Genomic DNA, 26,893 nt, shown 5'->3' with positions numbered 1-26,893 from the left:
AGAGTGAGCCCATGAGGGCATCCCCCGTGGAGTTGTGTCGAGGGGCCTCACCTCACTCACCCTGTGTTCACAGCTAGCAGCCGACTGATGGGAACCTCACCGGCCTCCTCCTTCATGGGCAGCTTCCTCACCAGCAGCCTGGGCTCTGCCCCCTCGCACCCCAGCGGTGGCACCCCGGCCCCCTCAGAGCAGGCCTATCGTGCCTCCCACCCTACCGCCTCACAGATCTGGTTCTCCCACTCCCATGAAGGTGAGTCCCTGCTGGCCTGGTGCACACCACCAGGGGTGGGGGTGGGGAGAGTGTGACTAGATGAGCGCATGCTTATGGGGGGCAAATCTGGAACCCAGTTGAGCAGGGAGGGCCACCATCTCCCCAAGTGGGCAGATACGGGTCCAGATGTGCCCTGGGGAGCTAGCACAGTCCCTCCTAGGTTTAGCTGCCCTGCGCACAATAGTATCTTGCGGTCACTTGACTTTTGGGCCCAGGGGCAGGCAGGGTTCCATCTAGGACCATGGGGCTCCCCTTACCTTTGGGTGTGGGGGACGGACAGCCAGCCATCCCAGCTGCCTGCTGTGGAGGCCAGGGCATTCCTGCCCCTGGGTACTGACCCTGCTGGGTGGGCCCTCTCAGGAGCACATGAAGGGTTAAGCCCCACGGTGCTGGCACGCGGAGAGGTAATTGCAGTTGGCAGCGAGCGCCAAGGGCCCCGGGCTCCTGGCAGCCTCCCCATCATAAGTCAATGGCTGCGGCCCGTGTGGGCGGCATGTTTGCAGAGCAGGGACCCACACACAGCGGCTGCTCATGTGCCCCCCCCCCACCCCCTGCTGCCCCAAGCTGACATGGGGAGTCCATATAGGGAGCCAGTGGAACTTCTCTTAGTGAAGCAAGAAAGGCACTGTCTTCCAAACAGAACAGGTGACACATTGTGTGTGCATGTATGTGTGTGTGTGTGGGGGGGGGGGGGGTTGGCAGAGCAGTCTGTGACCAGCTCCCTGCCCCCATGTCATCTCCCAGGATGGGATGAGGGTGGTTTGCAGGACCATGTCAACAGAAATAACAGCCCCCGAGCTGCCTGGCCAGACCAGGTGCACCCAGCTGGCTGCCTTGGTTTCCCCTTGGTGAAACGGTGACACCCAGCCGGCAAGAGGCAGCGTCCATCCACGGGGGACTTGCTGGCTGGGAGGATGGTTTGTGGGCAGTGCCATCTGCTGGGGGCAGGGTGCAGCCCCACAGTGGGGGGAGGATGGCAGCCACCACTCACTTCCCCTGAGTAAACGGCATCTCCTCTGCTTTGGCCCCACTGGGGACCCCCTGAATAGAGGGCCAGTGCCAGAGCACCTCATACTATTGCCATCTGGGATCATGGGACTGGGGGGCCATCAGCAGAGCCACTCTGAGGTGCCTCTCTCTTGGGGACCCCTTAGCACTAGGGGCCATCTGTCTCCTCATTACTGACTCCTGGGATGCACCTGCTTGCAGCAGGCTGAGAGACCACTGGGGTCTGGGGGGTGGAGCACAAAGAGACACCCACTGTGTTGTCTGTGCTACCCTCCCATCCCCTGCCCCCAGGGGTGATGAGGGGCTGGAGAGGGAGAACCCCCAACCTGCCAGGTCCCACCTGAGGTCCCTGCCCTGCCAATGTCAGAGTCCGGACCTCAGTTTACTCCCTCGGTGCCCCTCCCTTTCTCACAGCTGCAGCCGGGATCCCCTTCCTGCAGGGGTTCCCCAGTCCCCTCCGCCCTCTGCCAGGCCTGTGCGGCCACGTGGTGCGGCCACCCGGCAGTGCTGGAGTGGAGGCCGCGGGCGGGGCGAGTGGCAGCATTGGCTGGCGGGCTGCCCTGGCAACATGCCTGGCTGCTAGTTTGACTCGGTGCCAGCTGGCACCCTGAGTGCCAGGGCCTGTTTCTCTGCCGTGTGTGTGCTCAGTGGTGGGGGGGCACGCGACAGGGCCTGGAAGAGGGGGCTACGCTGCTCCCAGCTCTCTGCTTCCTCCCTGGCCCCCAGGACCTGGGAGCAGGCAGCTTCCGGCCCCCTCCTGCAGTCTGCACCCCTGAAACACAAGGTCTTTGGGTTGCAGAGAGGACAGCCTGCTGCAGGCCTGGGGGTGGGGCAGGCTTAGAACCAAACCCACCATCTGGGGGGAGGGGGAGGCAGCTGCAGTACAGGGGCCTGGCTCTTGCTCCTCTGGTGGAGCAGCTGGGGTGCAGAGAGGCACTGGCCTTGGAGGCACCGCCCCAGAACATCTGGCCAGGCAGAGCCTGTCTGGCCGGGTCCCCTGGGGGCTGAGGGTGGAGTGGGCAGCGGAACTGGTCCAGGACTGGGCTCGGTGGGATCTGGCTGGCCTGGCCTGGGTGGGGCCGCACAGCTGGCCCATTGTCAGGGCTGCCTACTCCTTCCCAAGCCTTGCCTCACCCCACCCAGCTGCTGGGGACCACCCACAGGCTCCATGAAAGTAGATTTTGTTGGGGGGTTGCTCAGCTGGGGAACAGTGGGGGCTATAGTGGGGGCTACTCCTGAGCTCTTGGGACCTCTAGGGACTCAGGGCATCCTCGGGCCTCCTCACCTGAGGGGCTGGGCCTCCAGGCTAGGGGCTTTCCCAAAGAGTTCAGGAGACCCTGTCCCTTCAAAATCCTAGGACTCCAGGAAGGAGGTCCCCAGGAGCCTCTGTGTCACCTTCTAGTCCCTTCTAGCTCTATCTGCTGCATCTTAGGTGGGTGTGAACCCAGCTGGGTGGCCACCCTCTGATGGGCTCCCAAGTCAGGCTGGCACTGTCACCCCAGAGTGACCCAGCTTTTTTCTGCTTTCCCACCAGCACCCTGGGCATGTGCTCCTGTTTCACAATGGGGAAACTGAGGCTGGGGGCAGGGGGGGTGGGTTCGGAGCCCAGGTCATACTCCCTGGAGATTCCCCTGCCTCCTGCCCATTGACCACTGCAGTGGCTGTCTTTGGGGCTCTCCTATGTAATCCCTGACCTTCCTGGTGACATGGTCACAGCATGAGCCACCACCTCCAGGTCCTGTGAGCTCTCTCTCCAGAGCAGGTCTGCCAGGGTCTCCTGGAGTGTCCCTTGCCAGCCTGAGGCCCAGCCCCACCCCAAGCAGTCCACACAGGAGTCCCCAGAGTGGCCCATCAGGTGTGTGTGACCCCCTTGAGGGCTTGGCGCTCACTGGTGGCCAGTGGGGGGGGGGGCACCAGGGGCAGGAGGGAAGAGTGGGCTCCCTGCACTCAGAGCCACTGTGCAGGCTGGGGGGTGGGGGGCTGTGCCAGCCTGCACCTTGCAAACTCAGCTCTGCTTTGTTGGGATTGCATTGGGCCTGGCTGGTGCCCCTGTGTGCCCAAGGCAGCCAGGTGATCACAGTACTCCTGGATGCCCAGGGATTCAGTCTTAGAATCCTTCTCTCTCTCTCTCTTTTTTTCTGTTTTTAAAATTTATTTTCCCTTTCTTTTTGCCCATGTTTTTTTTTTTTATTGTTGTAGTTGTTGTTGATGTCGTCGTTGTTGGATAGGACAGAGAGAAATAGAGAGAGGAGGGGAAGACAGAGAAGGGGAGAGAAAGATAGACATCTGCAGACCTACTTCACCTCCCTTGCAGATGGGGAGCCGGGGGCTCGAACCGGGATCCTTATGCCGGTCCTTGCACTTTGCGCCACGTGCACTTAACCTGCTGTGCTACCACCAGTCTCCCCTCTCTCTCTTTTTTTAAAGATTTTATTTATTGGACTGGGGAGACAGCATAATGATTATGCAAAATGATTTTCATGCCTGGGGCTCCAAAGTCCCCAGGTTCAATCCATAGCCAGAACTGAGCTGTGCACTGGTCTCTCTGTATTTCTCACTAAAATAAACAGAAAATACTTTAAAATTCAATGAGAGGAATGGTTGGGGGTGGGGACGGGAATCAGACACTACTCTGGTACATGTGCTACCGGAAATTGAACTCTCAAGACTCATGCTTGAGAGTCCAACACTTTATCCACTGCACCACCTTCTGGACCACTCAGATCTTTCTTAACCTAGCACTCAGGAGGTCACACCCTCCTGGAAAGGTTGTCAACCCAGCCATGACCACACGGGGAGAGCACCAGCCCCACCATATCAGGTACTAGGCCCCAGGAAGAGCCTAAAGGTGAGGTGGCGCCAGAGTCTGTGTGAGCATAGTAAGGATGCAGCCCACTGGAGGGGAAGCGAGGACTCTATGAGGGGCTTTTCCTACTCCCCACGTGCACAGAGCCAGCTGGGCATAATCGCCATGTAAAACAGAATCTGGGGATTGGGCAGTGGCACACTGGGTTAAATGCATAGTACGAAGTGCAAGAACCTGTGCAAGGATACTGGTTTGAGCCCCCAGATCCCCACCTGCTGAGGGGTCACTCACAAGTGGTAAATCAGGTCTGCAGGTATCTCTCTATCTCCCTCTCCTCTCTCAATTTCTGTTCTGTCCAATAAAATGGAAAAAACGGCTGCCAGGAGCAGTGGATTCATATTGCCAGCACTGAGCCCCAGCAATAACTCTGGAAGCAAAAAAAAAAAAGATTCTGGAACACCATGGTGATAGGGGTGGCTGTTGCGGGGAACCACCTCAGGGCCCCTGCTGACTGGACTGGCCCAGCCCCAGCTTCAGGCTTAAGGGCAGAGAGAACTTTGTAGCCTCAGAGTTATAAGGTGTCACCTTCCAGAGGTGACAATGGGTTGTCAAACTGGTGGGGGAGTGGCTTGGAAAACCAGTAGTGCACTCTGAGTCCTCAACCCCTAATACCCACCTGGGCTCCATGGGCCAGGGCAGAGACTCAAGAGACCCACAGTCTGGGGGAGGGTCCTTAAACTCCCAGGGAATACTAGCCCTCTGACTGGCCACAATCCATACCCCCAGCACCTTGAGATACCCAAGTGCTGCCTTAGTCTCCCTCCACCCCCAGCACAGGCCTGAAGGGCAGGTGGAGGGAGGAAGACTGAATCTCTTGGCAGACTCAGTGTGCCCTCCCCTAGCTTCCCACTTCCTGGGCTCCTAGCAGGTCTGGGAAGGGCCAGCTCAGGCCTAGGGCCCCAGGGTGTCCTGCTGCTCAGCCTTCCTGGGCTCTACCTGAGTGTGCCCTCCTCTCACTGACCCCCCAACATCCTCCTCACTGGACCCCCCACCCCCCACTGTACCCACTGGTCACAGCAACCACGGCTTCTGCTCGCAACAGCTGCTGTGATTCATAAAAATCATCTGTCTTTTCTTCTTGGCTTCAGAGAGGATGAGCTTGTTGGGGAGAAGAAAGGGGCCTTTCTGCAGCTGGGCTGAACAGACGTCTCTGCTCCATTCTCTGCAACCCCCCCCCCCACCCCGTAGAGTCTAGGGTCTGTCCACCGCCACCCAGCCTCCTTCTGTCCCTACCCCTCCTCAAGCCTAATCCCCCCTCTTTTGGAGTTGAGGGGGGCTTGGAGCTTGATGGAGGTGGGGTGACATTGACCAGCCTCATGCCCCCAAAGGGCTAGGGCAGGAGAGAGCCCCCACACTCAGCCACTGAGTGCCTTTTGTGGGGAGAGATTCCTTAGGGGTCACAGGGGGGTCTGCTCCTGGGAAACACTGTCTGGTAAGAAGGAATTTACAGACTTCTGTTTACCAAACTGAGGCCCCATAAAACATTTAACAGCAACCAATTAAAGGGGGACAGCTGCAGGGGCCTTCACACACATCCCCCTCCCATGACACAGCCTTACCCCACCCGGCCAGCCGGCTGCTTTTGTCATGTCTTCCAGGAGCTGCATTTAATCTGGGAAACATCTGCTCCAGATGTGCCTCCACAGAAACCAGACCAGCCTGGGGACCTGGCCCACACCCCAGGTGGGGGTGGGGGGTCCAGCTTCCCTGCTTGTCCCCCCTGGGTACCTGCTATATGAAACGAAGGGGACTGTGGACTGTCCACTGTCACCTGGGACCCTGTGCTGTTAGCGGCTGAGTGGCAGCTGCCCAGGATGGCTGCTTGAAGCTGTGTGGCAGTGTCGGGGTCCCTAAGAGCAGTCCCCCCTGGTGAAATGTCAGAGCACCAGCTCCAAGTGGGGGGGTTTTGGGTAAGAGGATGGCTGCCCACTGCAGTGGAGACACCCCAGCTGAGGGGCCTCTTTTTTGCACTGGAGAAAGGGAGGAAGCTTCACAGATGGGTAGAGTGGGTGCTGGTTACTGCTGAGGGGTGGGTGAGTACCCCTAGGGTATCTAAAGGTGATGGGAGCCCCCTGTGGCCTGACCATCTGCCCACCTGGTGGGGTGGGGCCTGTATGGGGGCTGCTTTTCCCAGGTGCCCCTGAGATCAAGGCTGTCAGGTGTACTGTGGGGCATAGCTTATGGACCCCCAGGGCAGGTCTCAGGCTGTGGACCCAGTCAGGGGTCTCTTGTGGAATCTTCCAACGCTGTCATTTGTGATCTCAGCTTGCAGAGGAGGCCCTGCCCTGCACCCTAGCAGCAGAATGGTCAGTACTTCAGCTATAAGCTACAGCCCTGGGCTTCATGGCCCCAGAGCTGTCTGCTGGGCCCACAGTGGTGGTCTCAACCCAGCCTTCCATGCACCCCATGTGCCCAGGGGCCAGCCCCTCCCTGGATACCTCTGGGAGCCCCCTTTTTTTGCCTGAAGCTCCCGCCTAGCTAAGAGCTATTGGAAAGACATCAAAGGCAGCCTGGCTGCCTCCTCTTGCAGCCTCTCAGATTCACTCCAGGCAGGCCAGGGGCACCAGTGGAGTCAGGGTTGAGGGGAGGTTCTGGTGGGCCGATTTCCCCCCTGGCTGCTTGGGGATCCAGGGCATTGTTCTAGCCTCCCCCAGCCCTCTCCTCCCAGGGGTCAAGGCAGATGCAGGCCTTCTGCTGCCTCTGCAGCCTTGTCTCCTTGTTCCTCCAGCTCCGGGGTATCCCAGATTTTCGGGGAGTCTGGCATCCACCTTCCTACCCATGAGCCACTTGGATCACCATGGAAACAGCAATGTTCTCTATGGGCAGCACCGTTTCTATGGAACCCAAAAAGGCAAGTCATGGCCTGGGGTTCTGTTGGAGAGGTGGGAGAAGGCAGCAGGTGGGCCCAGGGCTTCCAGGGCCTGCCTCAGTGAGGGGTTGGCCTAGCATAACAGTGTGGACTCTGCATCCCAGGAACGTGGCTGAGCTGGGGGATTGAGGGGGGCACTGAGATAGGGCATCTGAAATGGCTTCTGTCTATGGGGGCTTGATTCTGGCATTGCACAGCCCTCTTGGAACACTCAGGAGAGTGTTGTTTGGTGAGGATGCAAAGCCACTCCCCAAACCTGCACTTCCTGCCTCGATGGACTGACTGAGGCCCAGACTCCACCTCACAACTCACCTGAGGCCAGAGTCTGCAGGGCTAAGCTGAGGCAGGCATGTACCCCAACAGGCAGAGGGTGTCTCTTCACTGCTTAGAAGAGGCCTCCAAAGGGGTCCTTGGACAGGTTACACTGAGGTCTCTGTGGATGACAAGGCTGGGGGTGGGTGGTCTTGAAGAGCTGTGACCCTCTCACTAGGTCTCGAGGTAGGGTGCTGTCAAATTTGTATTCTAGAAAGTTCACTTCCCCTCACCTTGGTGCCCAGGAGGCTGGGGCAGGGAGCCCACTAATTTAGTTGTCGTGTTCCAGAGGGGAGGTGATGTGGACTTGGAGGCCCCAGAGGAAGCAGCATGAGGATAGGGGAAGGTGCTCTTTGTTCATGGCCGGATACAGAGAGGAGACGGTGCTTCAGTATCCATGCAGAGAGCACAGGGGTCTTCCCAGGAACACCCAGGCTGTGAGTGGACACATATGCTAGGGGTCAGTTTGTGAGGGTCACCCAGCCAGAAGTGGGGGCGGGATAATAAGGTCAGAGGCAGCCCTGAGGTTACCCACTGGGAAACGAAACTAAACTGGAGGGTCTGAAAGGCATGCAGTTTAGGGGGCAAGCCTGTGGCCACCCCTCCCTCCTCTCAGACCTGGTCCCACCCTGTCCTCCCGTTGGGCCTGGCACTGCCCGGCACTGAGGCTCTGGGGAACTCACCTTGCAGGCAGAGCTGTACCATTGACCTCCCCCCAGAGCCAGCAGGCCAGGAGCTCTGCCCCCTCAGGCTGCCCATGACCATGGAGGGCCCTCTGCGCAGGAGACACAGGCCTCTTGGACCCTGGTGGCTTCAACCTTTCCAATGCCTTGCGGAGCCCATTCCAAGATGCTCTGTTTTTGGAAATCAAGTGACTTGATTAGACATCCCAGGCCACCCTCTTCCCCTTGTTTTAATTAGCAGGAAATTGACAGGAATTTACACAATGGAGGACAGTTTTTACAAGTTCCAAATGTTTCTTTTGCCCCCCCCCTCCCCCATCTGATCTCCCTCTGCTCTAAGCCATCCACCCCTACTTGTTTGGGTGTAGACAGGGAGGAGTGGGGTCCCCCCACTATCAGGGGCCCCCACAGATAGCAAGGCTCAGCTGTGCCTGGATGGGAAGGGTTTGCTTCAGGCCTGTGGAGCAGAGGAGCTAGAACCAAGAGTGGGCTTGGGCAGGGAGGACTAATGGGGAACACTCCCCATCTCCCTTCTGACAGGGGTCTTCATCCCCCATGCTGAGATGCTCACTTCAGGTGCTGGGGGTGGGGGCCTGGGGCAGGGTCTCCAGGGCACTGAGGTGGCTTTGCATGTGCTCCACCACTACCACCACGTGCCCTGTTCCCCACCCCTACTCCCCAGCTCTCCACACAGGGCAGGTGGTGTCAATGTTTAATGGGACAATGACAGAGTTCAGGTGACATACTCGTGGGAATGTATCCAGGCCACTGAACTACACTCTTAAAGATGGGCCTCTCAACCAGTAGAGGGCACCTGTTACCATGCATGAGGACCTGGGTTCTAGCCCCCAGCCCCCACATGGGAGCACCTGAATGGAGAGAGTCTCTGGGCACAGTGGTGCCCCCCCAACTGTCTTGCTCTCTGTCTCTCTCCTTCCATATAAAAAAAAGACAATTCTCATCTGGGGTGCATTTCACTGCAAAGGGGAAGCTTCAGTCACTTGTGTGCAAGGGGGTATATGGAGTTCTGACTCACTTCTCCGGGCCCACAGATAACTTCTACCTGCGTAACCTGCCCCCCCAGCCTACGCTGCTGCCCGCCAACCACAGCTTCCCTGGTGTGGCTCGGGCTGCCCCCGGCCACCCCATGGGCTCCTGCAGCCGTGAGCGGGGCGAGACTGGGCCCCTGCAAAAGGGTACCAAGGACCTGGACCGCTTCCTCCTGGGCAAGGAGCTGAGCAAGGAGAAGGTGGGCAAGGCCATGGAGGCCAAGGAGCGGCTGGCAGCCGCAGAGGAGGACGGCAAGGACCGCCACAAGCTGGTGCTGCCTCTGCCACTTGATGGGCACTGCAAGGAGAGCGGGGTGCCCCAGGGCCCCTGTGAGGCACGCCCCAAGCACCTGGCCTCCTGCCTGCTCAATACCAAGGTGCTCAATGGTGACATGGGCAAGGCAACAGCACTGGCCAGTTGTGCAGGGGGCATGCTGGTGCGGCCCGGCCTGGGTGTGACAGCCCCAGGACGCTGCACTAAGGAAGCAGCAGGCCCTGTGGAGTCTGGGCCAACCTTTGGGGAGTGCCTGGAGCGACGGCAGATGCTGCACCACACTAGCTCCTATGGTGTGCCCTCTGGCCTGCCTACCGGGCCACCCCCACCACTGAGCTCAGCTGCCAGCTCCTTCCCCTGCCTGCAACTGCATGCCAGCCCTGACGGGCTCTGCCCACTGCAGGACAAAGTCTCCCGGGATCCCAAGGCCAGTGGGCCCACCTTCGTGCCTTCCACAGGACACCTGGGTGACAAGGGCCGCCCCTTCCTGGTGGCTGATGCCTGTGCCGTGGCTGGGGATGGCAAAGAGCAGCACCTGGACAGGCCCTCTGGGCCAGAGCACACCACACCCTGCGGGGTTTCCTATGCCCACCTGAAGGCTGAGGGCAAGGGTGAGCGGCGGCCAGGGGGCTTTGAGGCAGCCTTCAACCCCCGACTGAAGGGCCTGGAGTATCTCAACAGCGCAGGCCCCGAGGCGCCCTTCCCTGGGCTCCCCAAGGGTGGACTGGACAGAGGCGGCTACTTTGAGCTGCCAACCCCCTTGCAGGACTGCTCCCGGACTAGCCACCAGGACCCACTGGGTGGGAAGGTCCCGCAGATCTGTTGCACTTTAGACAAGGCCACCGGCAAGGAGGTCCCAGCGGGTGTCCCTGGAGTACAGAAAGTGGCCCGCATCCGGCATCAGCAGCACCTGGTGGCCCCCGAGGTGGAGCCAGGGGGCAGTGGACCTGAAGCCAAGTGCAAGTCCCTGGAGTTGACCTCCCTGGGGTATGGGGGGCCCCACCTACCCCCCTGGAGTGTCCAGTCAAGCCAGGGGCCAGCCATAGCAGTGGGTGAAGAGCGCAAGGGCGGGGCCTACCTGGACCCCTTTGGGGGCAACCTGCCCCCTGCTGCCCTGGTGGCACAGGAGCTGCCCACACCACCTGGTGAGGTCTCAGCCATGAAGAGCCTGCTAAAGTACAGCAACCAGGCACTAGTGGGGGGGCAGAAGGCGCCCTTCGTGGGCCTGGGGGGCATTAAGGCCAGCTGCACCCAGCAGGAGGTGAAGTTCCCTGCCTCCAAGGGCGCCGGCCAGGCCCCTGGGGAGGTGGAGCGGCCCGACTGTGCCCGCAGCCGCGAACACGATCCCCCCCACGCCGATGGGGAGGTGCGCCAGCCGCCTGTGGGCATCGCCGTGGCCCTGGCCCGGCAGAAGGACACTGTGAGCCGGCCTGAGATGGCTTATGTTGTTACCAGCAGCCGCCAGGCCCGAGCCACCCCCACCTTCAAAGGTACATCCCCTGCACGGGGGGGGGGGGGGGGGGAGGCTCTTCCACAATCCCCTCAACTGTAAGCTTCCCTACCTGCCCCACTGGAAGTAGGGCCACTGGAGCCTTAGCTGCCACCCAACCGTGATCTCTTCTGCCTTTCTGATCCATCCAGCTACTGGAGGGACCCGCCCCAGCCACACACTGGACCTTGAAGCTGAGGAGGACCGGGCGCGGCTGTGTGAGGACCGCCTGGGCCTGTCCAGCCGTGAGCTGTTGCTGCAGTAAGGGGGGGGGATACAGTGAGGTCGGAGGGGTCCTCTGGATGTACTCTGGCATCCTGGATGCCAGAGGTGGTGGCCTGACTCAGGCACGGTTTGCACACCTGGACCCTTTCTGGGGTCCCACCCGTGCTGGGGCAGGGTTGGAGGAGAGGGTTCTGGGACTTCCCTCTGATGAACCTGGAAGCTGCCTGACCTCCCCCCCAACCCAACCCCTTTGTGTCTGAGATGGAGGACAGACAGCCATGCTGAGCCCCCACCCTCTGTAACATGCAGGGACAAAGATCTCATGGAGTTCGCCCGGATCCACCCCTCAGGCAGCTGCCCTGGAGAGCTGGCCCCCCACCTCATGCTGGCCAGTGGCTCCTCCCTACAGAGTGGCCAGCTGGGCACTGAGCCAGCCTCGCACACCCACCCTGCCCACCCACCCTGGCTGCCCCGAACACGGAGCCCCTCCTTATGGATGGGAGGTCATTCCTACGGTCGGTGCCTGTGGCAGGGGGCCGGGGAGGTGGGCCCCGCCTGGTGTGGCCACATGTCTGACCACTCTGACTTCCTCCCCAGGCCTGGGGCACCCTGCCCTACACCAGAACCTGCCCCCCGGCTTCCCCACCTCTGTGCCCGGCTCCATGCCCTCTGTCTTCCCCATCCCCCAGGACACCCCCACCCAGCTCGTCATCCTGCCCTCTGAGCCTGCGCCCCACACAGCCCCCCATACACTGGGTAAGGGGGCCACACACTGGACCATTCGGATGTGGGGAGCCTGGGAGAACACGACCAGCACCTGACAGGGCCCTGGGGCAGGGGAGACTCAAGACACCCTTGCTTCCTCCCTCAGCTGATGTCATGGACCAGGCCTCGCTATGGCCCCCCATGTATGGGGCTCGCGGAACCACGTCACACATGCAGCATCCCAGTCAGCTCCCCATGTACTCAAGGCCCCAGTTCCTGCGGCAACAGGAGCTCTATGCCTTGCAGCAGCAGCAGCAGCAGCAGCAGCAGCAGCAGCAGCAGCAGCAGCAGCGGGCAGCCCAGGCCCTGGAGCTGCAGCGGGCAGCCCATTTCCAGGTACAGGGGTCCCCAGGAATTGCCCATGCTCCGCTGGCCTGGCCTTTCCCACTCAGCCTCCCCTCACCCCCCTCCACACACAGCGGAAGGACCACCACCTGGAGCTGGAGGAGCCCGTCCCAGAGAAGGCCCTGAAGTCCACCCACAAGCCACATGCCTTAACCACAACGGCCAAGGCTAACCCCCCAGCCACTGCCACCACCGCAGGCCCCACCAAGCTGTCCCCCTGCTGCCACTCGCCTGCCCCAAGACCCCCCACCAGCTGCCCCACACCACCATGTCCCAGCGTCCCCTGCACTTTATCTGTCTGCCCCAGGGGCAGCCCTGGCTCAGGCTCTAAAGCACTCAGCTCTGAAGACAAGAGTAGGGGAGGCCTGCAGCCTGGGGTGGACCTCAGCACCCTGGTACCAGGTAAGATGGAATGTGTTGGATGGCCCCTTCCCCCTCCCCATTCAGCCCTATTACCCTTCTTGAGTGGGCAGAGCTAGTGGGGATGTGGCCTGGCTTGGGACTTGTAAGGTGGCCTCTGAGGTCCCCTGTAGCCTCATCCCATGCTCTCTACGCCTCTCCAGGGTCCTACAAGACCCCAGTGGGGAGCACTCCAGCCCCCCCCCCCACTGCCTCCACTTGGAGGACAGCAGTGACTGGCCACATCTGAGTTGGATCACAGTGATGCTGCCCAGGAGAGGCAGCCCCCAGCAAGGTTCCCTGCCCACCAGCTTCCCCACAAAATCAGGCCGAGCGTTTGCATTGCAAATGCAGCAGCAAACATATAACCTGCCCAGCTCCACAGTTGGGAGACTAAGTCAACACAGCTTGTTTTTTCTTTTGGGGGCTTTCTTTCTTTTTCTTTTTTTTTATTGCATTAATGGAGCGTGATGCCTCTGACAGGCTGCCAGCAGCTCTGGTTCAGGGAAAACCCTGATTCAAGTATCTTGTGTTAAACTCCCCTCCTTCTGGTTAGCCACACTTCCCGTGACAATCCCCCCTAGCTCCCCCAGTGTCCCTCTGAGGCTGCAGCAGAAGCTGGGGGTTCACAGCTATTCTGGCTGGGGTGAAGGGCCTAGGGGCATCCCAGGAGGCTTCCCTTTCTGCCCCTCAGTATGTCCCCAAACAGCCCTGCCCCCTGTTCTGCAGGCAAGCAGCTCGGCAGCTGAGGTCTCTCCTGGCTATAAGGGGGCACCTGTTTCCTGCTCCTCCCTCCTGACAGGGTCCCCTTTCCCGCAGACCTGCTTCCCAGATTCACGTGTGCAGCTGCCACCACAGGCTTCCCTCTGCCCCCCAGCATGCACTCTTCTGACCTCTTGGACTCTGAAACTATGCAAGCACCCCTCCCTGGGGCACAGCTGGAACTGGGGAGGACGTTCTCGCGTGGGGAGTCACCCCACAGTCCCCAGAGCCTGGACGAGCCTGGACTACCCTCGGGGGCCAGGGAGACCACCCAGGACCTTGCTGACACCCCCAACCCCATGGAGCAAGGATCCTCGGGGAAAGTGGCAGACCCCAGCCCGCTGGAGGGGCTGCAAGAAATCCAGTGTGGGGCCGGGGCCATCCTGGAAGCAGAGCTCCCTGAGGCCATGGCCCCGGCCAGTTCTTCTCAGGGAGGGTCTCAAGAGGAGAGGACCATGGGAGGTGATGGGGGACAAGGGCCACTGTTGGGAGCCAGGCCCCAGACCCCGGAACCACACACAGAGACCCTGAGTACTGTGGATGAGTCTCCAAGTGACACAGAGTCTAAGGTCAAGGCCGAGTTCCAGGAAGATGAGCTCAGGGAGCAGGAGCAGGACTGGGGAGGATCTCCAGAAGCCACCCCCCAGCCTAGGGCTCTTCTTGGCTTGGATGCCCTGGTGGCTGCCACCATTGACCTAGGGGACTTGCCTGGCCTCAGCCTGCTGAACCTGCAGCCCCCCACCAACCCTGGGCTACCAAGTATGGTCCCCCCACCCTGGTGCTCAGGGACCCCTGGGATTGCCCTGCTCAGTGAACTCGCTGACCTGGAGCTCCCTCTGCAGAGGACCCAACATGGTGAGTGCATGCAGGACACCAGAGTGGAGTGGGGTGATCCCTTTCACTCATGAGAAAGCCAGAGGCAATCCCAACCTTGCATACCTGGGGCTCTGCCCTGCATAAGCCTGGGTGGCTCAAACCCAGGCAGTCCACTAGACCAACACCCCCATAATGCCCACAGCCCCGCCTGGGAGGGGACTGGCCAAAAGCTCTTACACACTGGGGGTCCAGGACTCCTTTGAACCAGTTCTCTGAGGAGTCCACACCAGCCCCGTTCCAACCCCAAGGGGACCCCCATAACCCCCGCATCCCCACTGCCCAGGAGATATCCCCCCCCCCAGCCAGAGGAAGCCCCCTTCTGCCTGGGATGTGGCATGTAGGTATATAGAGAGAACTCCCATTCATGGGGACCACTGCCTATAAGACCCCCAGCGCCTGTGCCATCTGCTCACTATCCCCTGAGCCTCCATCCCTGTCACTCCTCTCTTGAGCAACCAACAGCCAGTCAGGTGAGGGCAGGGCCAGGGCAGAGTGTGCACCCACGTGCATGTAGAGTCAGCCCATTTGTTCCCAGGCTCTGTAGGAGCATGGTCCACTGAGCAAAGGCTCAAGTGCGGACCAGAGTTCTTGTCTTCAAGGCCAGACCCCATGCCAGCTGGGTGTACTTCACACACACACACCACCACCCTTCATCTCCCATGGCTGTCCTAGGCAGTCTCAGCCCCAGAACTGACCCCCCCAAACCCCACAAGCTTCCTCCATGAGCTCACACCAGGGAGAGGTCTCTGGGAGATGGGCTGAGGAGGCTCAGAAAGGCCCTGGATCCAGGATATGTCAGGCTGAGTCTCCCTCTGCCCCATAGGCCTTGGCCTGTCACTGTCCCCATCCCCCACTCCCTAGGGCTGGAGAGCACAGAAGCTCAACAGGCAGTGTCCTGGGGGACAGACTGGGGTGAGGGTGGGGGGCTCAAGCCTAGACGGTGCATCAGAGCAGCCTAGGGGTTGAAGGTGAAGTACCCACAGTTCATTCTGAACACCTGCAGTCAGCCCTCAATTCTTCCTAGAGCTGAAACCAGGTGGCCAGCTGGCCCCACCCATCCCTGTCCCTCTCTTTGATGTTCCTTTTTATTACCACCAGCTGACCCCAAGGCCCCTGCCCCAGGCTCACTGGATTATTGGGCTTTGGCAGAGGGGAGGAGAACAACTGTGGTCCCACGGAGGTAGTAGCCCAGGCTGCCAGGACAGACGGGGGTAGGTAGCACACACCCGACACTGTCCCCTCCTGCCCACATACTGATCCACGTGTCCCCACAGAGGAAGAGGATGTCCTGGCTTTCAATCTGCAGCGCTTGGCCACGCTGGCCTCTGCCTGGTCCCTGGTAGAGGTCGCCAGCCCTGCCTGCTCTGCCCAACTTCCTGCCGCCACCCCCAACCAGCTGCCCATGCTCACCCCCCGCATGCAGATTTTGCAGCGCAAGGACACCTGGACCCCCAAGACCAAGCCTGTGAGTGTGGGGGAGTCCTGGCTGCCCCCTCAGCCCAGGTGTGACCCCAGGCTTCGTGCCTGGCCGCCCCCTCCTGTTTCTAGGGCCTGTCCAGGCTTACAGACCCTTGTTCCCCTGCCCTCTAGGTGTGCTCCCTGAAGGCCGCCATTGACCAGCTGGACACACAGGAAGTGGAGATGCGTGTGCAGCTGGCAGAGCTCCAGCGGCGGTACAAGGAGAAGCAGAGAGAGCTGGCGCGCCTGCAGCGTCGGCGGGACCATGAGTAAGGCAGGAGGGAGGGGGCCCTCATTCAGGGGCAGGGATGAGCATATCCTGACACCCCTCTGATGGTCCCTCTTGTCCCCTCACCCCCAAGGCGAGACGAGAGTTCCAGAAGCCCAGCAAGGCGGGGGCCTGGCCGGCCCAGGAAGCGCAAATACTCCAGTCTGCTGCCCCCTCTGCGGCCTGGTGGCCAGCTCCCTAGGGGTGAAGATGGCCAGCTTCCCAGGGGTGAAGGCAGGAAAGTCAAGTGAGTTCTGGGTGCAAGGAGGCAATGAGACCAGGGAAAAGGGACAGGGAAGGGCTCTGGGCTGCTGGCCCTTCAACTTAGGGCAAGAGCTGAGCACCCACAGCCCACCTGCCCTTGCCTGTGTCCCGGCACCTGTCCAGCTGCCGCCACCACCCCCAGCGCTGGGCCGTGTGGAGTCAGAGCCACTTTACCTGCCGGGCTGGCAGTTGCTGGTCACGCTGCGGCGCTCGGCGGCCTCGCTGTTATTATCCATTACCCACTCGTCGTGGGCGCACTCCCGGCCGGCGTAATTGTCCTTCTCGCTACAAATTGCCTCTCCCGGCAGGCACATTTGCATAAATCCTCTGCACTCCTCCAGACACGATGGGCGCGCGCCCGTGCGTACTGCATCAATCCTGATGATTTGGTAATAATAGTTAAATCGGCACTAAATGGTTCCTTCAATTAAGACAGAGGCAAAAAATTAATCTCAGGGCTTTATGTCACAAAACATTAGCAAGTGCAGAGAAGTGGGAGGGGGGGCTAGACTGCGGGGCCAGGGAGGCCTCACCATATGGCTGGGCCTCCCTGCCCCCCATTCCTGTCCGTGGAGGGGGGACATCAACTTCCTCTAAGAACCAGCCAGTGCTGAGGGCCAGGGTCTGGCAGGGTTCCTGTCAGGGAGCCTCAGGCTGGGCTCTCCTTGGCACCAAGCCCTCCTTGCTTTCCCTGATACCTGACACCCGTCCCCCAGCATAATTCTCTCTGACATCTAGGCTTCCAGTCCCCCCCCCCAGGATTGTTCTCTCTGGCATCTAAGCTCCTCAGTTTCCCCAGCACTGCTCTTCCTGACCTGGCACAGCTAGGCCAAGGACCAGGAGGAAACTGAGTCCAGGACCCCTCCCCTTCCCAGAGACAGCTCCCTTCCCATGCTTGATGCACACCCCCCCCCCCCCAGTCTGGGCTCCTCCCTGCTCCCATCCTTTCCAGGCCCTGCCAGCCCCCCTGCGCCCAGGCTGGAAGTGGGAGGGTTCAGGTCTGGGAGTCAAGCCTGGTGGCAGGGCTGGCTTCCTGCTGTTCCCACCCCCCACCCCACTGAGAGGTGAAGGAGCATTCAGCAGCCTCCATCTGTGACTAATTTTCATTAGGGTTGCGGGGCGGTAAGAGAGGTGGCCTTTCAACCCCCTGTATTCTGGACAGGCCTCTTTTCAGGGAGGTGGGGGGGAAACGCAGGAGTCAGGGTTACACATCAAATCAAGTAGGTAGTGATGGGGCCCATAGGTATGTTGGGACATGGGTGGTATACCTGGGGTGTCTAGTGGCGGTGCAGCCCATTGGTTAGCTCCCATCCTGGAAGACCCTTCTGGAGCCTGAGCCACAGGCTGGGACATGGACCCTTCCCCCAGACAGGGATTGAAGGCCCAGGCAGAAGTTCTGGGCTTGAGACCAGTTGTGAAGCAGGGGTGACCCTGGGGGACTAGAAGTCAGGTCTTGCCCTGAACACCACCCCCATTCTCTCCCTGACAGTAGCATAGGGGGCTGGGTGTGAACCCTGCTCTCAAGAGCCTCCCCAGTGTCCTCTGGGCTCCAAACTGCATCACAGACTGAGCCCATGAGACACAGGCTCAGTCTTACAGAGGCCATGCTGTCATGAGTTCAATGTTTCAAGGGAGCTTGGGAGGACAGGCCCAGCTCTGTCTTCTGTGAGCTGAGCTTAGTCCAAGGGGCTTAGTGCTGCCCCCCCCATAGCACTGTGTGCTCCAAGGCCAGGTACACAGCATTGGTGGGAGTGGGGACGGGCTGGGGCTCTCCTGGATGGGGTAAGGGTACCCCTTGCCCACCAGCCATGTGCCCACAGGGCGTTGCGGTCCAGCTTGAGCCTGCTGTGTGCAGAGCTGCAGGGTGGGGGTGAGCCCACCAGGAAGCGCAGCAAGCTGGAGAAGGGCCTGCGCATGGGCCTGCCCACCTCTGCCTCGGTGAGTTCTGGTCCTGCCCTGGGGCCCCCCACTGCCCCCCACATCTATCTGACAGCTCTCCAATCCCTACCCCAGCCACAGGGAGGGGGACACAGAGTGAATGTTCTGGTCACTGGGGAGTGAAACCCTGGGAGGCTTGTGTTGGGGTACCAGCACCTCCCTTTTCCCAGGGTCTAGAGGGCGCTTGGTCCCCTGAAGCCCTAGAAGCCAGGCACCGCCCCTCTGCCCAGGACATGCCACCTCCCTTCATTCTCTTTGGCAAAACACCCAGCCACACCCAAGCCCAGGCTCCCTCTGGGGTACAGAACAGACACAGAGCCATGGGTTCCCCCTTTCCCACAGCAAGACACCCCAAAAATGTCACCTTCCAGCCAGTGTTTGGAAAGTAGGGCATGACTGGGCACCCTACCCTGTGAACCCAGCCACCATCTCTGTCCCCAGGAGAAAGTGAGGTACAAGAAGAGCAGCAGCCAGGAGCTGGCATCCTCCTCGGCCAATAAGGTGGCCCAACTAAAGCCCAAGGTCAAGAGCAAAGGGTTGCCCACCGGCCTCAGCCCTTTCCGAAGGAAAGAGACAGCCCCCAGTGGCCGCATCCACAAGAAGCTGTCCCGAGCCAAGAGCGCCAAGGTGTCCACTGCAGCTCGACACCCACAGGCCCTGGCTGAGGCTGGCAGAGAGGTGCCCAAGTTCCCAGCCCAGCCAGCTATGGCGGCATGCGAGGCAGGCAAGTTCTTGCTGGTGTGCCACGAGGCAGCGGGTGACAGGGCTGAGGGAGGAAGGGACCTCCACCCCTGCATCCTGGAAATGGGTAAAAATATCCCATCCCCACCCCCACCTCCCTCTGGGCTTCGTCCGGCCTGCTGACCTGCAGGGTTATCTGGCCCTCAGCTGCCACTCACATCCAGAGTCTGGAAAAATTGCTGCTTCCTCTTCCTCTAGCCTGGCCACCCCCCTGCTCCCAGGACTGGCCTGAGAGAGAACAAAGGAGTCCTGCCTTGTTTGGGGGACACCCAGGAAGCAGGAGACTGATGGAGGGGCAGGCAGACCCTGAGGCTGATGACGATGGGGCTCCACTCACTCCACAATACACACACCTGTCCCATCTCTATATCATGCTCTGCACCCCCCCCCCCCCCAGGTAGTGAATATGACAGTGAGGGCTTTGAGGGTTTCCTGGGGACAGAAGCTGCACCCAAGGAGCCTGGCCTGGTTCTGCACGGGGCTGCCAGTGTGGCCATGCTGGGGCCCTCCCCGTCCTCCGTGGTTAAGATGGAAGCCAACCAGAAGGCCAAGAAGAAGAAGGAGAGGCAGGGCCTGCTAGGTGAGGGCAAGGCAGGTCAGGGGGATGGCAGGCAGCCGGGTCCAGATGTGTTGGACAGCCAAGCCCTGACCATCCCTGCCTATCCCCAGGCACCTGCCACCTGTCCAGCCCTGAGAGTGAGGTCAAGATCAAGAGGAGGACTGCCAAGTCCAAGGTGGGCCCCCAGCTGGAGCGGGCTCCTGGGCGCAGACCACCGGGCAAGAAGAAGGCCAAGGGCGATGCCACAGGCCAGCTGCGGGCAGAGATAGGTTGCAAGCCTAGCAGGGATGGCCTCTTCGGCCCTGCCCGGGCCTTCAGCTGCCATGAGGAGAGCGCCAAGCTGGCCAGTGAGCGCCTCAAGAGAGCCACTCGCAAGAGCACCATGCTCCAGCCTGGACTCCGGGTGAGAGGGGACAGCTTGTGTCCAGGGCATCCCAGCAGGCAGCCAGGGCTGGAGGGCAGGACTGGGTGCTGAAAGCCCCCACCCCCTAGCTGCTGCCTGATAGCATTCCCACCTGCACAGCAGCGCAAGAACGGAGCTCTGTCCATTGCCCTCTCACCTCGCAACACCAAGGCCATCTTGGGGAGCAGGAAGCTGGCCAAGGGCAAGGTGATCAGCAAGCAGGTAGCAGTGCCCACCCTCCCTGAGCACCCTCAGCCTACAGGCCCAAGCCCCCCCACCACCACGAGGCTGACCCTGACTCCTCTTCCCCCCAGGCCCAGGGCCATGCAGTCAGCCGCCTGCTGGAGAGCTTCACTGTGGAGGATGACTTTGCCTTCGATGACAACAGCAGCTTCTCAGAGGAGGACGAGGATGAGGAGGCTGGGCCTCTGAGCGCAGAGCAGAGTGCAGCCCTGGGTGAGCCACTGGAGGGGCAAGGGTAGCAAGTAGGGTGGGGTTGGGACGACGCTATGGGGCAGGGCTGACACCCAGTGCCTCCAGCTCGCTCCTGCACCATCCACAAGGAGGACCTGCAGGACGGACTGCCCGTGCTCATCCCCAAGGAGGACAGTCTGCTATATGCTGGCAGCGTCCGGACCCTGCAGCCCCCTGACATGTGAGCCTATCAGGACTGGTAGGGCAGGGCATGGAAGGGGGGTTGCACGCCGGCAGTCCCCTCATATGTCACTGTCCCTCAGCTACAGCATTGTCATTGAGGGTGAGAGGGGCAACCGCCAGAGGATCTACTCGCTGGAACAGCTACTACAGGAGGCGGTGAGGGCCCCCTACCCCTGAGGAGGACCCAGGCCAGGCCCTGCACACGCCTCACCCCCAGGCCCTAGCTCATGGCCCACTGCCCCTGCTGTCCACCCCCAGGTCCTTGATGTGCGGCCACAGTCCAGTCGCTACCTCCCACCGGGCACGAGGGTCTGTGCCTATTGGAGCCAGAAGTCCCGCTGCCTGTACCCCGGCAACGTAGTCAGGGGTGAGCGTGCCTCAACCAGCAGGAATGCAGGGGACATGTGGGTAGGAAGGAGACCCCCGAGGTGCAGTCTCCTGATCACCAATTGGGGGGTGCACCTCTGGGGTGACAGGTAGCTGAGCACATGGGAACTCCTGCAGGGTAGGGGTGAGTGGTGCGTTGGGTGACATAGACCTTGGCCACTACAGCCCCCCAGGTCAGGTACCATCAGGAAGCAGCTGGTCCCAGCCTTGCTTGTCATGTTCTGAGGGCGCTCCTGTCCCCAAGCTTACATGGGTCCTGTCCCCAGGCACCTCCAGCGATGAGGAGGAGGACCTGGACTCCGTGCTGGTGGAATTCGATGATGGGGACACGGGCCACATTGCCATCTCCAACATCAGGCTGCTGCCCCCGGATTTCAAGATCCAGTGTGAGCTCACAGACCACCCCCCAGGGGACCCCAGGAGCCTGAAGGCTCTGGCAGAGGGGAGGACAGTGGGCAATCCCAGGACCGGTGATCAGGCTGCTCCCCACCCACAGGCACAGAGCCCTCTCCTGCCCTACTGGTGTCCAGCAGCTGCCGCCAGACCAAGAAAGCTGCCTGTGAGGTCCCTGCACCTAGTGATGCCCCCAAACCTGGCCTGTCCCCCAGGGAGCACGAGAGTCCTGAGGCTTCCAGGATGCCTGGAAAAAAGCCCAGCAGCAAAGACAAAGCTGGTACCTGGGGCTTCTAAGACATCTGGAGAAGGGGGGTCAAGATGTGCAGAGTCCCTCCAATATCACCTGGTTTCTCCACAGGCAAAGTGGAGCTACTAACCGGGGGTGCCAAGCCACCAGCAGGGGCCCCTGAGCACTTCCTGACCCGGCGTGCCAGCCCACTGCTCAGCTGGTCAGCCGTGGCGCAGAGCAAGCGGAAGGCAGGGGTAGCAACGGGCAAGGGCCCAGGCATGCTGCAGAACCTCTTCCAGCTCAACGGCAGCACCAAGAAGCTGCGGGCACGTGAGGCTCTGTTCCCGGTGCACAGCGTGGCCACCCCCGTCTTCGGCACTGGCTTCCGCGCTGACTCGTTCAGCAGCCTGGCCGGCTCTTATGTACCCTTTGTGGCTGGGGCCGCCCAGAGCCTGCCTGCCAGCACCGGGGGCCACAAGCTGCTACGGGCCAAAAGGGCCGAGCAGGCGGAGGCTGAGAAGTGCACCCGGCGGCGGGCAGGCAGTGAGTTCCTGGTCAAACTGGACCATGAGGGCATCACGTCCCCCAAGAATAAGAACTGCAAAGCCCTGCTGCTGGGTGACAAGGACTTCGGGCCAAAGCTGGGAAGTGCCCTGGCTGGGCCCAACTATACCCACCCAGCCCTTGTGGGCAAGGACAGGAAGAGCCGGCCACCCATGCCGCCGCTGCCCGTGGGGCTGGGGTTGCGTAAGTTCTCAGGCCAAGCCGAGTTCCCGCTGCCCTGTGATAGCGACTGCCACAGTTCCTACTCAGATGATGAGGAGGAGGGGCCCGGGCTGGCCCCTGGTGGCGTGCCATCCCGCTTCCTGGCCCGCCTGTCGGTGTCCTCCTCTTCCTCCGGTTCCTCCACATCCTCCTCCTCCGGCTCCCTGTCCACTTCCAGCCTCTGCTCCTCAGACGACGGTTCCTCCTACAGCTCCGAGGATGAGGACCCGGCCCTGCTACTCCAGACCTGCCTCAGCCACCCCGTGCCCGCCCTCTTGGCTCAGCCTGAAGCCCTGCACCCCAAGGGCGGCAGCCCCCACTCACATGCCCAGCGCTGCTTCCTGTCCCGGGCCTCTGTGGGTGGAGGGGGCCCCAGTCCCAGCCCCAGCAGTGGCAAATCGAAGCTCAAACGCAAAGAGGACCTGAGCTTCTCCAAAGCCAAAGAGCTGTCTCGCAGGCAGCGGCTGCCCTCTGTGGAGAACCGGCCAAAGATCTCCGCCTTCCTGCCCGCCCGGCAGCTCTGGAAGTGGTCAGGGAACCCCACACAGGTAGGAAGGCCTGGGAGGCACTCCCAGGGCCACCAAAGCCAGAGGGAGCTCAAGGGGCACGTTCCTAGGCAGGAAATACCACTTGTCATCCTGGCCTTGCTCTGTCCTTTGTCCCTGCCCATCTGTCTGTGTGGGCCCATTTTCACCAAGCCCACCTGTTTTCTTCTTCACCGTGGTTTTTCAATGTTGGTAGATTAGATAACACAGTGGGTGAAAATGGACAGGGGATGGGTTCAAGGTACTCCAGGAAGGGGAAAATAGGGAGATAGAGAAGAAGCAGCCCTGCTTCACCTCTCATGAAGCTTCTTCCTTCTGCAGGTGGGGATGAGGGACTTGAGCCTTGACCCTTGAACATTATCATGTGTGTTCCATTTGCCATGTGTTTGTTTGTTTTTGTGACTGCATTTCTCCTGGCAGAATTCTTTTTACCCTTCTGATTCCAGTCAGAGACGGGGGGTTGGCGTAGCACCATTCTACCATCTATAGTGCTCCCATGTGCTGCCAGAGGCTCAGACCTAGGTGCTCCTGTGTGACAAAGTGTGTGGCAAGCTCTCTGTCAGCCCCTACCCACACCCAGATTTCTTCTGAAAAACTAGGGGCTAGGGAGTCGTATGGTAGCGCAGCAGGTTAAGCGCACATGACACAAAGCTCAAGGACCGGCGTAAGGATCCCGGTTCAAGCTCCCGGCTCCGCACCTGCAGGGAAGTCTCTTCACAAGCAGTGAAGCAGGTCTGTGGGTGTCTATCTTTCTCTCTCCCTCTGTATTCCCCTTCTCTCTCCATTTCTCTCTGTCCTATCCAACAACGACGACAACAATAAAACAACAAGGGCAACAAAAGGGAATAAATAAATAATAAATAAATTTTTAAAAAAGAAAAAAAACTAGGGGCTGGGAGAGATCACAGCCTCAAAGCTTCCTTCAGTGGGATGGGTCCAGCTTCAGACCTGGCAAAGCAGCACACTGCCCAATGCTGTTTTGTTTTGTTTTTTTCTTTGCTTCTTCATATAGTTAATAGAAGAGAGATACGGGGCTGGGCAGTGGCACACCTGGTTAAGTGCACATATTACAAAGCCAAGGACCCAGGTTTGAGCCCATGTTCCCCACCTGCAGAGGGTGAAGCAGGTCTGCAAGTGTCTATCTTTCCCTTTCCCTTTCTCTATCTCCCCATCCTCTCTCAATTTCTCTCTGTCCTATCTAACTAATAAAATAGAGAGAAAGAGAGAGAGATACTTAGTAAGAGAGACCAGAACACTGCTCAGCTCTGGCTTATGATGATGCTGGGGATTTGGTGCTTCAGGTCTGGAAGTCTTTTTGCACAACCATTATGCTGCCTCCCTAGCACCCGGCTTTTTTGAGAGACAGACCACAGCACCAAAGCTACCTCCAGTGCTTTGGGGACAGGTTCAAACCTGAGTCACCCACATGGCAAAGCAGCACACTGTCCAAGTGAGCTATTTCACTATCTCTCCTACCCCACCCAGCTTTGTTTACTACCTGCTGCACTGGTGGACCTGGGTTCCCTATGAACACACATGTCTTGTTATGCAGCCCATCTTCCTCTCAGGCCCCTTAAGGCTGTGGGGCCATGGTGTGAGCAGGTGCAATCCTAATAAGCCCCACCCCCCTCTACCTCTATTGTGTGGCCCACAGCGGCGTGGCATGAAGGGCAAGGCCCGCAAGCTCTTCTACAAGGCCATTGTGCGAGGCAAGGAGACACTGCGCATCGGGGACTGCGCCGTGTTCCTGTCAGCTGGCCGGCCCCACCTTCCCTACATCGGCCGCATCGAGAGCATGTGGGAGTCCTGGGGCAGCAACATGGTGGTGAAGGTCAAGTGGTTCTACCACCCTGAGGAGACCAAGCTAGGGAAGCGGCAGAGTGATGGGAAGGTAAGGGGGGCTGGGAGGCTGGGGGGGGCACTGACTCCCTAGGGTCCCAACAGCTGGGACCCTCCCAGATATGCCTCCACTGGGACCACAACTGGCTGACTCCATCTACCACGGCCACTGAAAACAGATGATGCCCCCATGAGGGCTGGAAAATAGCACGTTGGTTCTGCAACAAGGCTTTCTTTTATATGGTTTCTTTAAATATTATTTAATATTAAATTAATATTAATATTATTTCATAATATTTTAATATTTCATATTTTATTTCAATGAGAGAGAAACCAGAGCACTGCTCAGGTCTGGCTTATGGTGGAGCAGGGATTGATCCTGGGGCCTTTGAACCTCGGGCACGAGGATCTTTTTGCAGAACCATTAAGCTATCTCCCCTGCCCCTGCAAAATCTTTAATGCCTGTGGCACCAAAGGTCCCAGGTTCATTTCCCAACACCACCATTAACCAGAGCTGAGTAGGGCTCTGAGGAAAATGAATGCATTGCTCCGTGCAACCCCAGGCCTCCCCACAAAGCTAAGGTCTCCAGATAGTGTGGAAACAGGCATTCCTGCACTCATCTCTCATCTGTGCAGCTAGCCCCAGGTGGGGTGCTGCCAGTCCGCACTGACCCCCTCCCTGTGCCCCCCCCACCTGCCCCAGAATGCATTGTACCAGTCGAGCCATGAAGATGAGAACGATGTGCAGACCATCTCCCACAAGTGCCAAGTGGTGGGGCGGGAGCAGTACGAGCAGATGACCCGCAGTCGCAAGTATGAGGACCGGCAGGATCTCTACTACCTGGCGGGCACCTATGACCCCACAACAGGCCGCCTGGTGACGGCCGATGGAGTGCCCATCCTGTGCTGAGCCCTCCTGGCACCTATGCTGGGGCTGAGCAGGAACTGGAGGATCTGGACAAATGGCCAGCCTGCCCACCTCCCTCCCAGCGCCTGAGAAGATAGGCACCCCGCATAACCCCCCAGGCTGGCCCAGGCTTTGAAACGGTTCTTCCTGGGGCCAGAGAGCTGGGTGGCAGCCCCAGGCTGCAGGTTGGGCTCTGCTTTCCCCACCGGCAGTTCACCAGAGATTTCAAATCCAAGCCATATTTTCCCTAGTACCTCCAACTGGCTCCCACCAGGGAAAGCAGAAATCAGGTGTGTTGTCTATTTATTTCTTTCTGTAAATAGTGTATTTCTGCAGGCAAGTTTTATGGGGGGAAAAACATGGAAAGGAGTTCTTTTGCTCACTTATGTGATGAGGGTATGTGTATGTGTGTGTGTGTGTGTGTGTGTGCATGCGTGCATGTGCACGCACACATAAACATGCAGAAATTCCATTCTGGGGCTTCTCTTTGAAGGTGCACTGTTTTCCTCAGCCTAGCTGAGTCCCAGTGGGGGTATCTGTGAGGTCAGGCAGCTGGGCTGAGGACTGGGGGTGGGGGGGTCACACAGTTCATGTCTTGGGTGTCTGTAAGGTGGAAGTCACACAGAAGCTTGATTCCTTTGAGAGAGAGAGAGAGAAAGAGAGAGAGAGAGAAATGTGTTAGGGGAGGACTGGCCTCGGGTCCCCAGGGGAGAAGGGCTTCCAGGAGCTCAGATCAAAATTGATGTGCCCCCTCTCCAACTGAAGCTTGGCAGCCTGTCCTGTTTCAAACAAAACAAAGTGAACAAATATTTTAAAATATTGATGGAGGAACTAGTGTGGTGGGAATGCAAAAAGACTGAGGCTCTGAGGTCCAAGATTCAATCCCCAGCACCAACATAAGTCAGAGCTGAACACAGCTCTGGGGGAGAAACGTATATTGATGTGGAAAAGTGATATTTGGGTTTTATTTCCTGAATAGCCCAAGTTATCTCTGATTTCAGTTTCCTTGGCTAGACTGTCTTGCCTCAGCTTCAAGCAGTAAAGGGGCTGGGCCTCTGCTTCCATGGCCTGTAGGCTGGTGCCTAGGGCCCCACTGAGGCCACACTAGTCCCCACCTACTCTGGAGGCCATGCCCTTTGCCCAGGGCCCTGGACAGTGGCGAGTAGGGGCAGCCTTCCCAGAACTTACATTACCCTAAGACCCCAGAAATTCAACCCTGTCACTTCCCCCTCAACCAGGAAGGACATGGAGTAGGCCAGGCTGGAGGCTCAGCCTGGCCCCTGAAATGCAGTGAAAACTAGTTCCTCCCCAGCACCCCCAGAAAGCCCCCCTGCCCAGTGAGCC

At 59.7% G+C, this 26,893-nt stretch overlaps 1 protein-coding gene across 10 annotated transcripts in view; it reads left to right on the top strand.

Annotated features, from left to right (window-relative positions):
• The window catches only part of BAHCC1 (BAH domain and coiled-coil containing 1), a 47,320-nt gene extending 20,433 nt beyond the window's left edge, over positions 1-26,887 (top strand). For 4 of the 10 annotated variants that reach the window (XM_060171779.1, XM_060171781.1, XM_060171782.1 and 1 more), the window contains exons 3-28: positions 74-250; positions 6,874-6,996; positions 9,062-10,822; positions 10,974-11,082; positions 11,356-11,561; positions 11,644-11,802; positions 11,918-12,147; positions 12,231-12,558; positions 13,375-14,172; positions 15,468-15,658; positions 15,784-15,920; positions 16,014-16,166; positions 18,004-18,121; positions 18,563-18,849; positions 19,264-19,442; positions 19,532-19,824; positions 19,945-20,046; positions 20,139-20,280; positions 20,365-20,479; positions 20,562-20,637; positions 20,740-20,848; positions 21,135-21,254; positions 21,365-21,541; positions 21,623-22,806; positions 24,458-24,694; positions 25,346-26,887. In XM_060171779.1, the coding sequence (XP_060027762.1) occupies positions 74-250; positions 6,874-6,996; positions 9,062-10,822; positions 10,974-11,082; positions 11,356-11,561; positions 11,644-11,802; positions 11,918-12,147; positions 12,231-12,558; positions 13,375-14,172; positions 15,468-15,658; positions 15,784-15,920; positions 16,014-16,166; positions 18,004-18,121; positions 18,563-18,849; positions 19,264-19,442; positions 19,532-19,824; positions 19,945-20,046; positions 20,139-20,280; positions 20,365-20,479; positions 20,562-20,637; positions 20,740-20,848; positions 21,135-21,254; positions 21,365-21,541; positions 21,623-22,806; positions 24,458-24,694; positions 25,346-25,552 (7,718 nt within the window). In that variant the 3' untranslated portion in view covers positions 25,553-26,887. Of the gene's footprint in view, positions 1-73; positions 251-6,873; positions 6,997-9,061; positions 10,823-10,973; positions 11,083-11,355; positions 11,562-11,643; positions 11,803-11,917; positions 12,148-12,230; positions 12,559-13,374; positions 14,173-15,467; positions 15,659-15,783; positions 15,921-16,013; positions 16,167-18,003; positions 18,122-18,562; positions 18,850-19,259; positions 19,443-19,531; positions 19,825-19,944; positions 20,047-20,138; positions 20,281-20,364; positions 20,480-20,561; positions 20,638-20,739; positions 20,849-21,134; positions 21,255-21,364; positions 21,542-21,622; positions 22,807-24,457; positions 24,695-25,345 lie in introns of all 10 variants that reach the window. The other 6 variants (XM_060171775.1, XM_060171778.1, XM_060171776.1 and 3 more) reach the window with 6 other exon arrangements.
• The last annotated feature ends 6 nt before the right edge of the window (positions 26,888-26,893 follow it).

Source organism: Erinaceus europaeus, chromosome 14 (genome assembly GCF_950295315.1).
Source record: "Erinaceus europaeus chromosome 14, mEriEur2.1, whole genome shotgun sequence".
Classification (NCBI taxonomy): domain Eukaryota; kingdom Metazoa; phylum Chordata; class Mammalia; order Eulipotyphla; family Erinaceidae; genus Erinaceus; species Erinaceus europaeus.
This window is presented reverse-complemented; position numbering and strand designations above follow the sequence as displayed.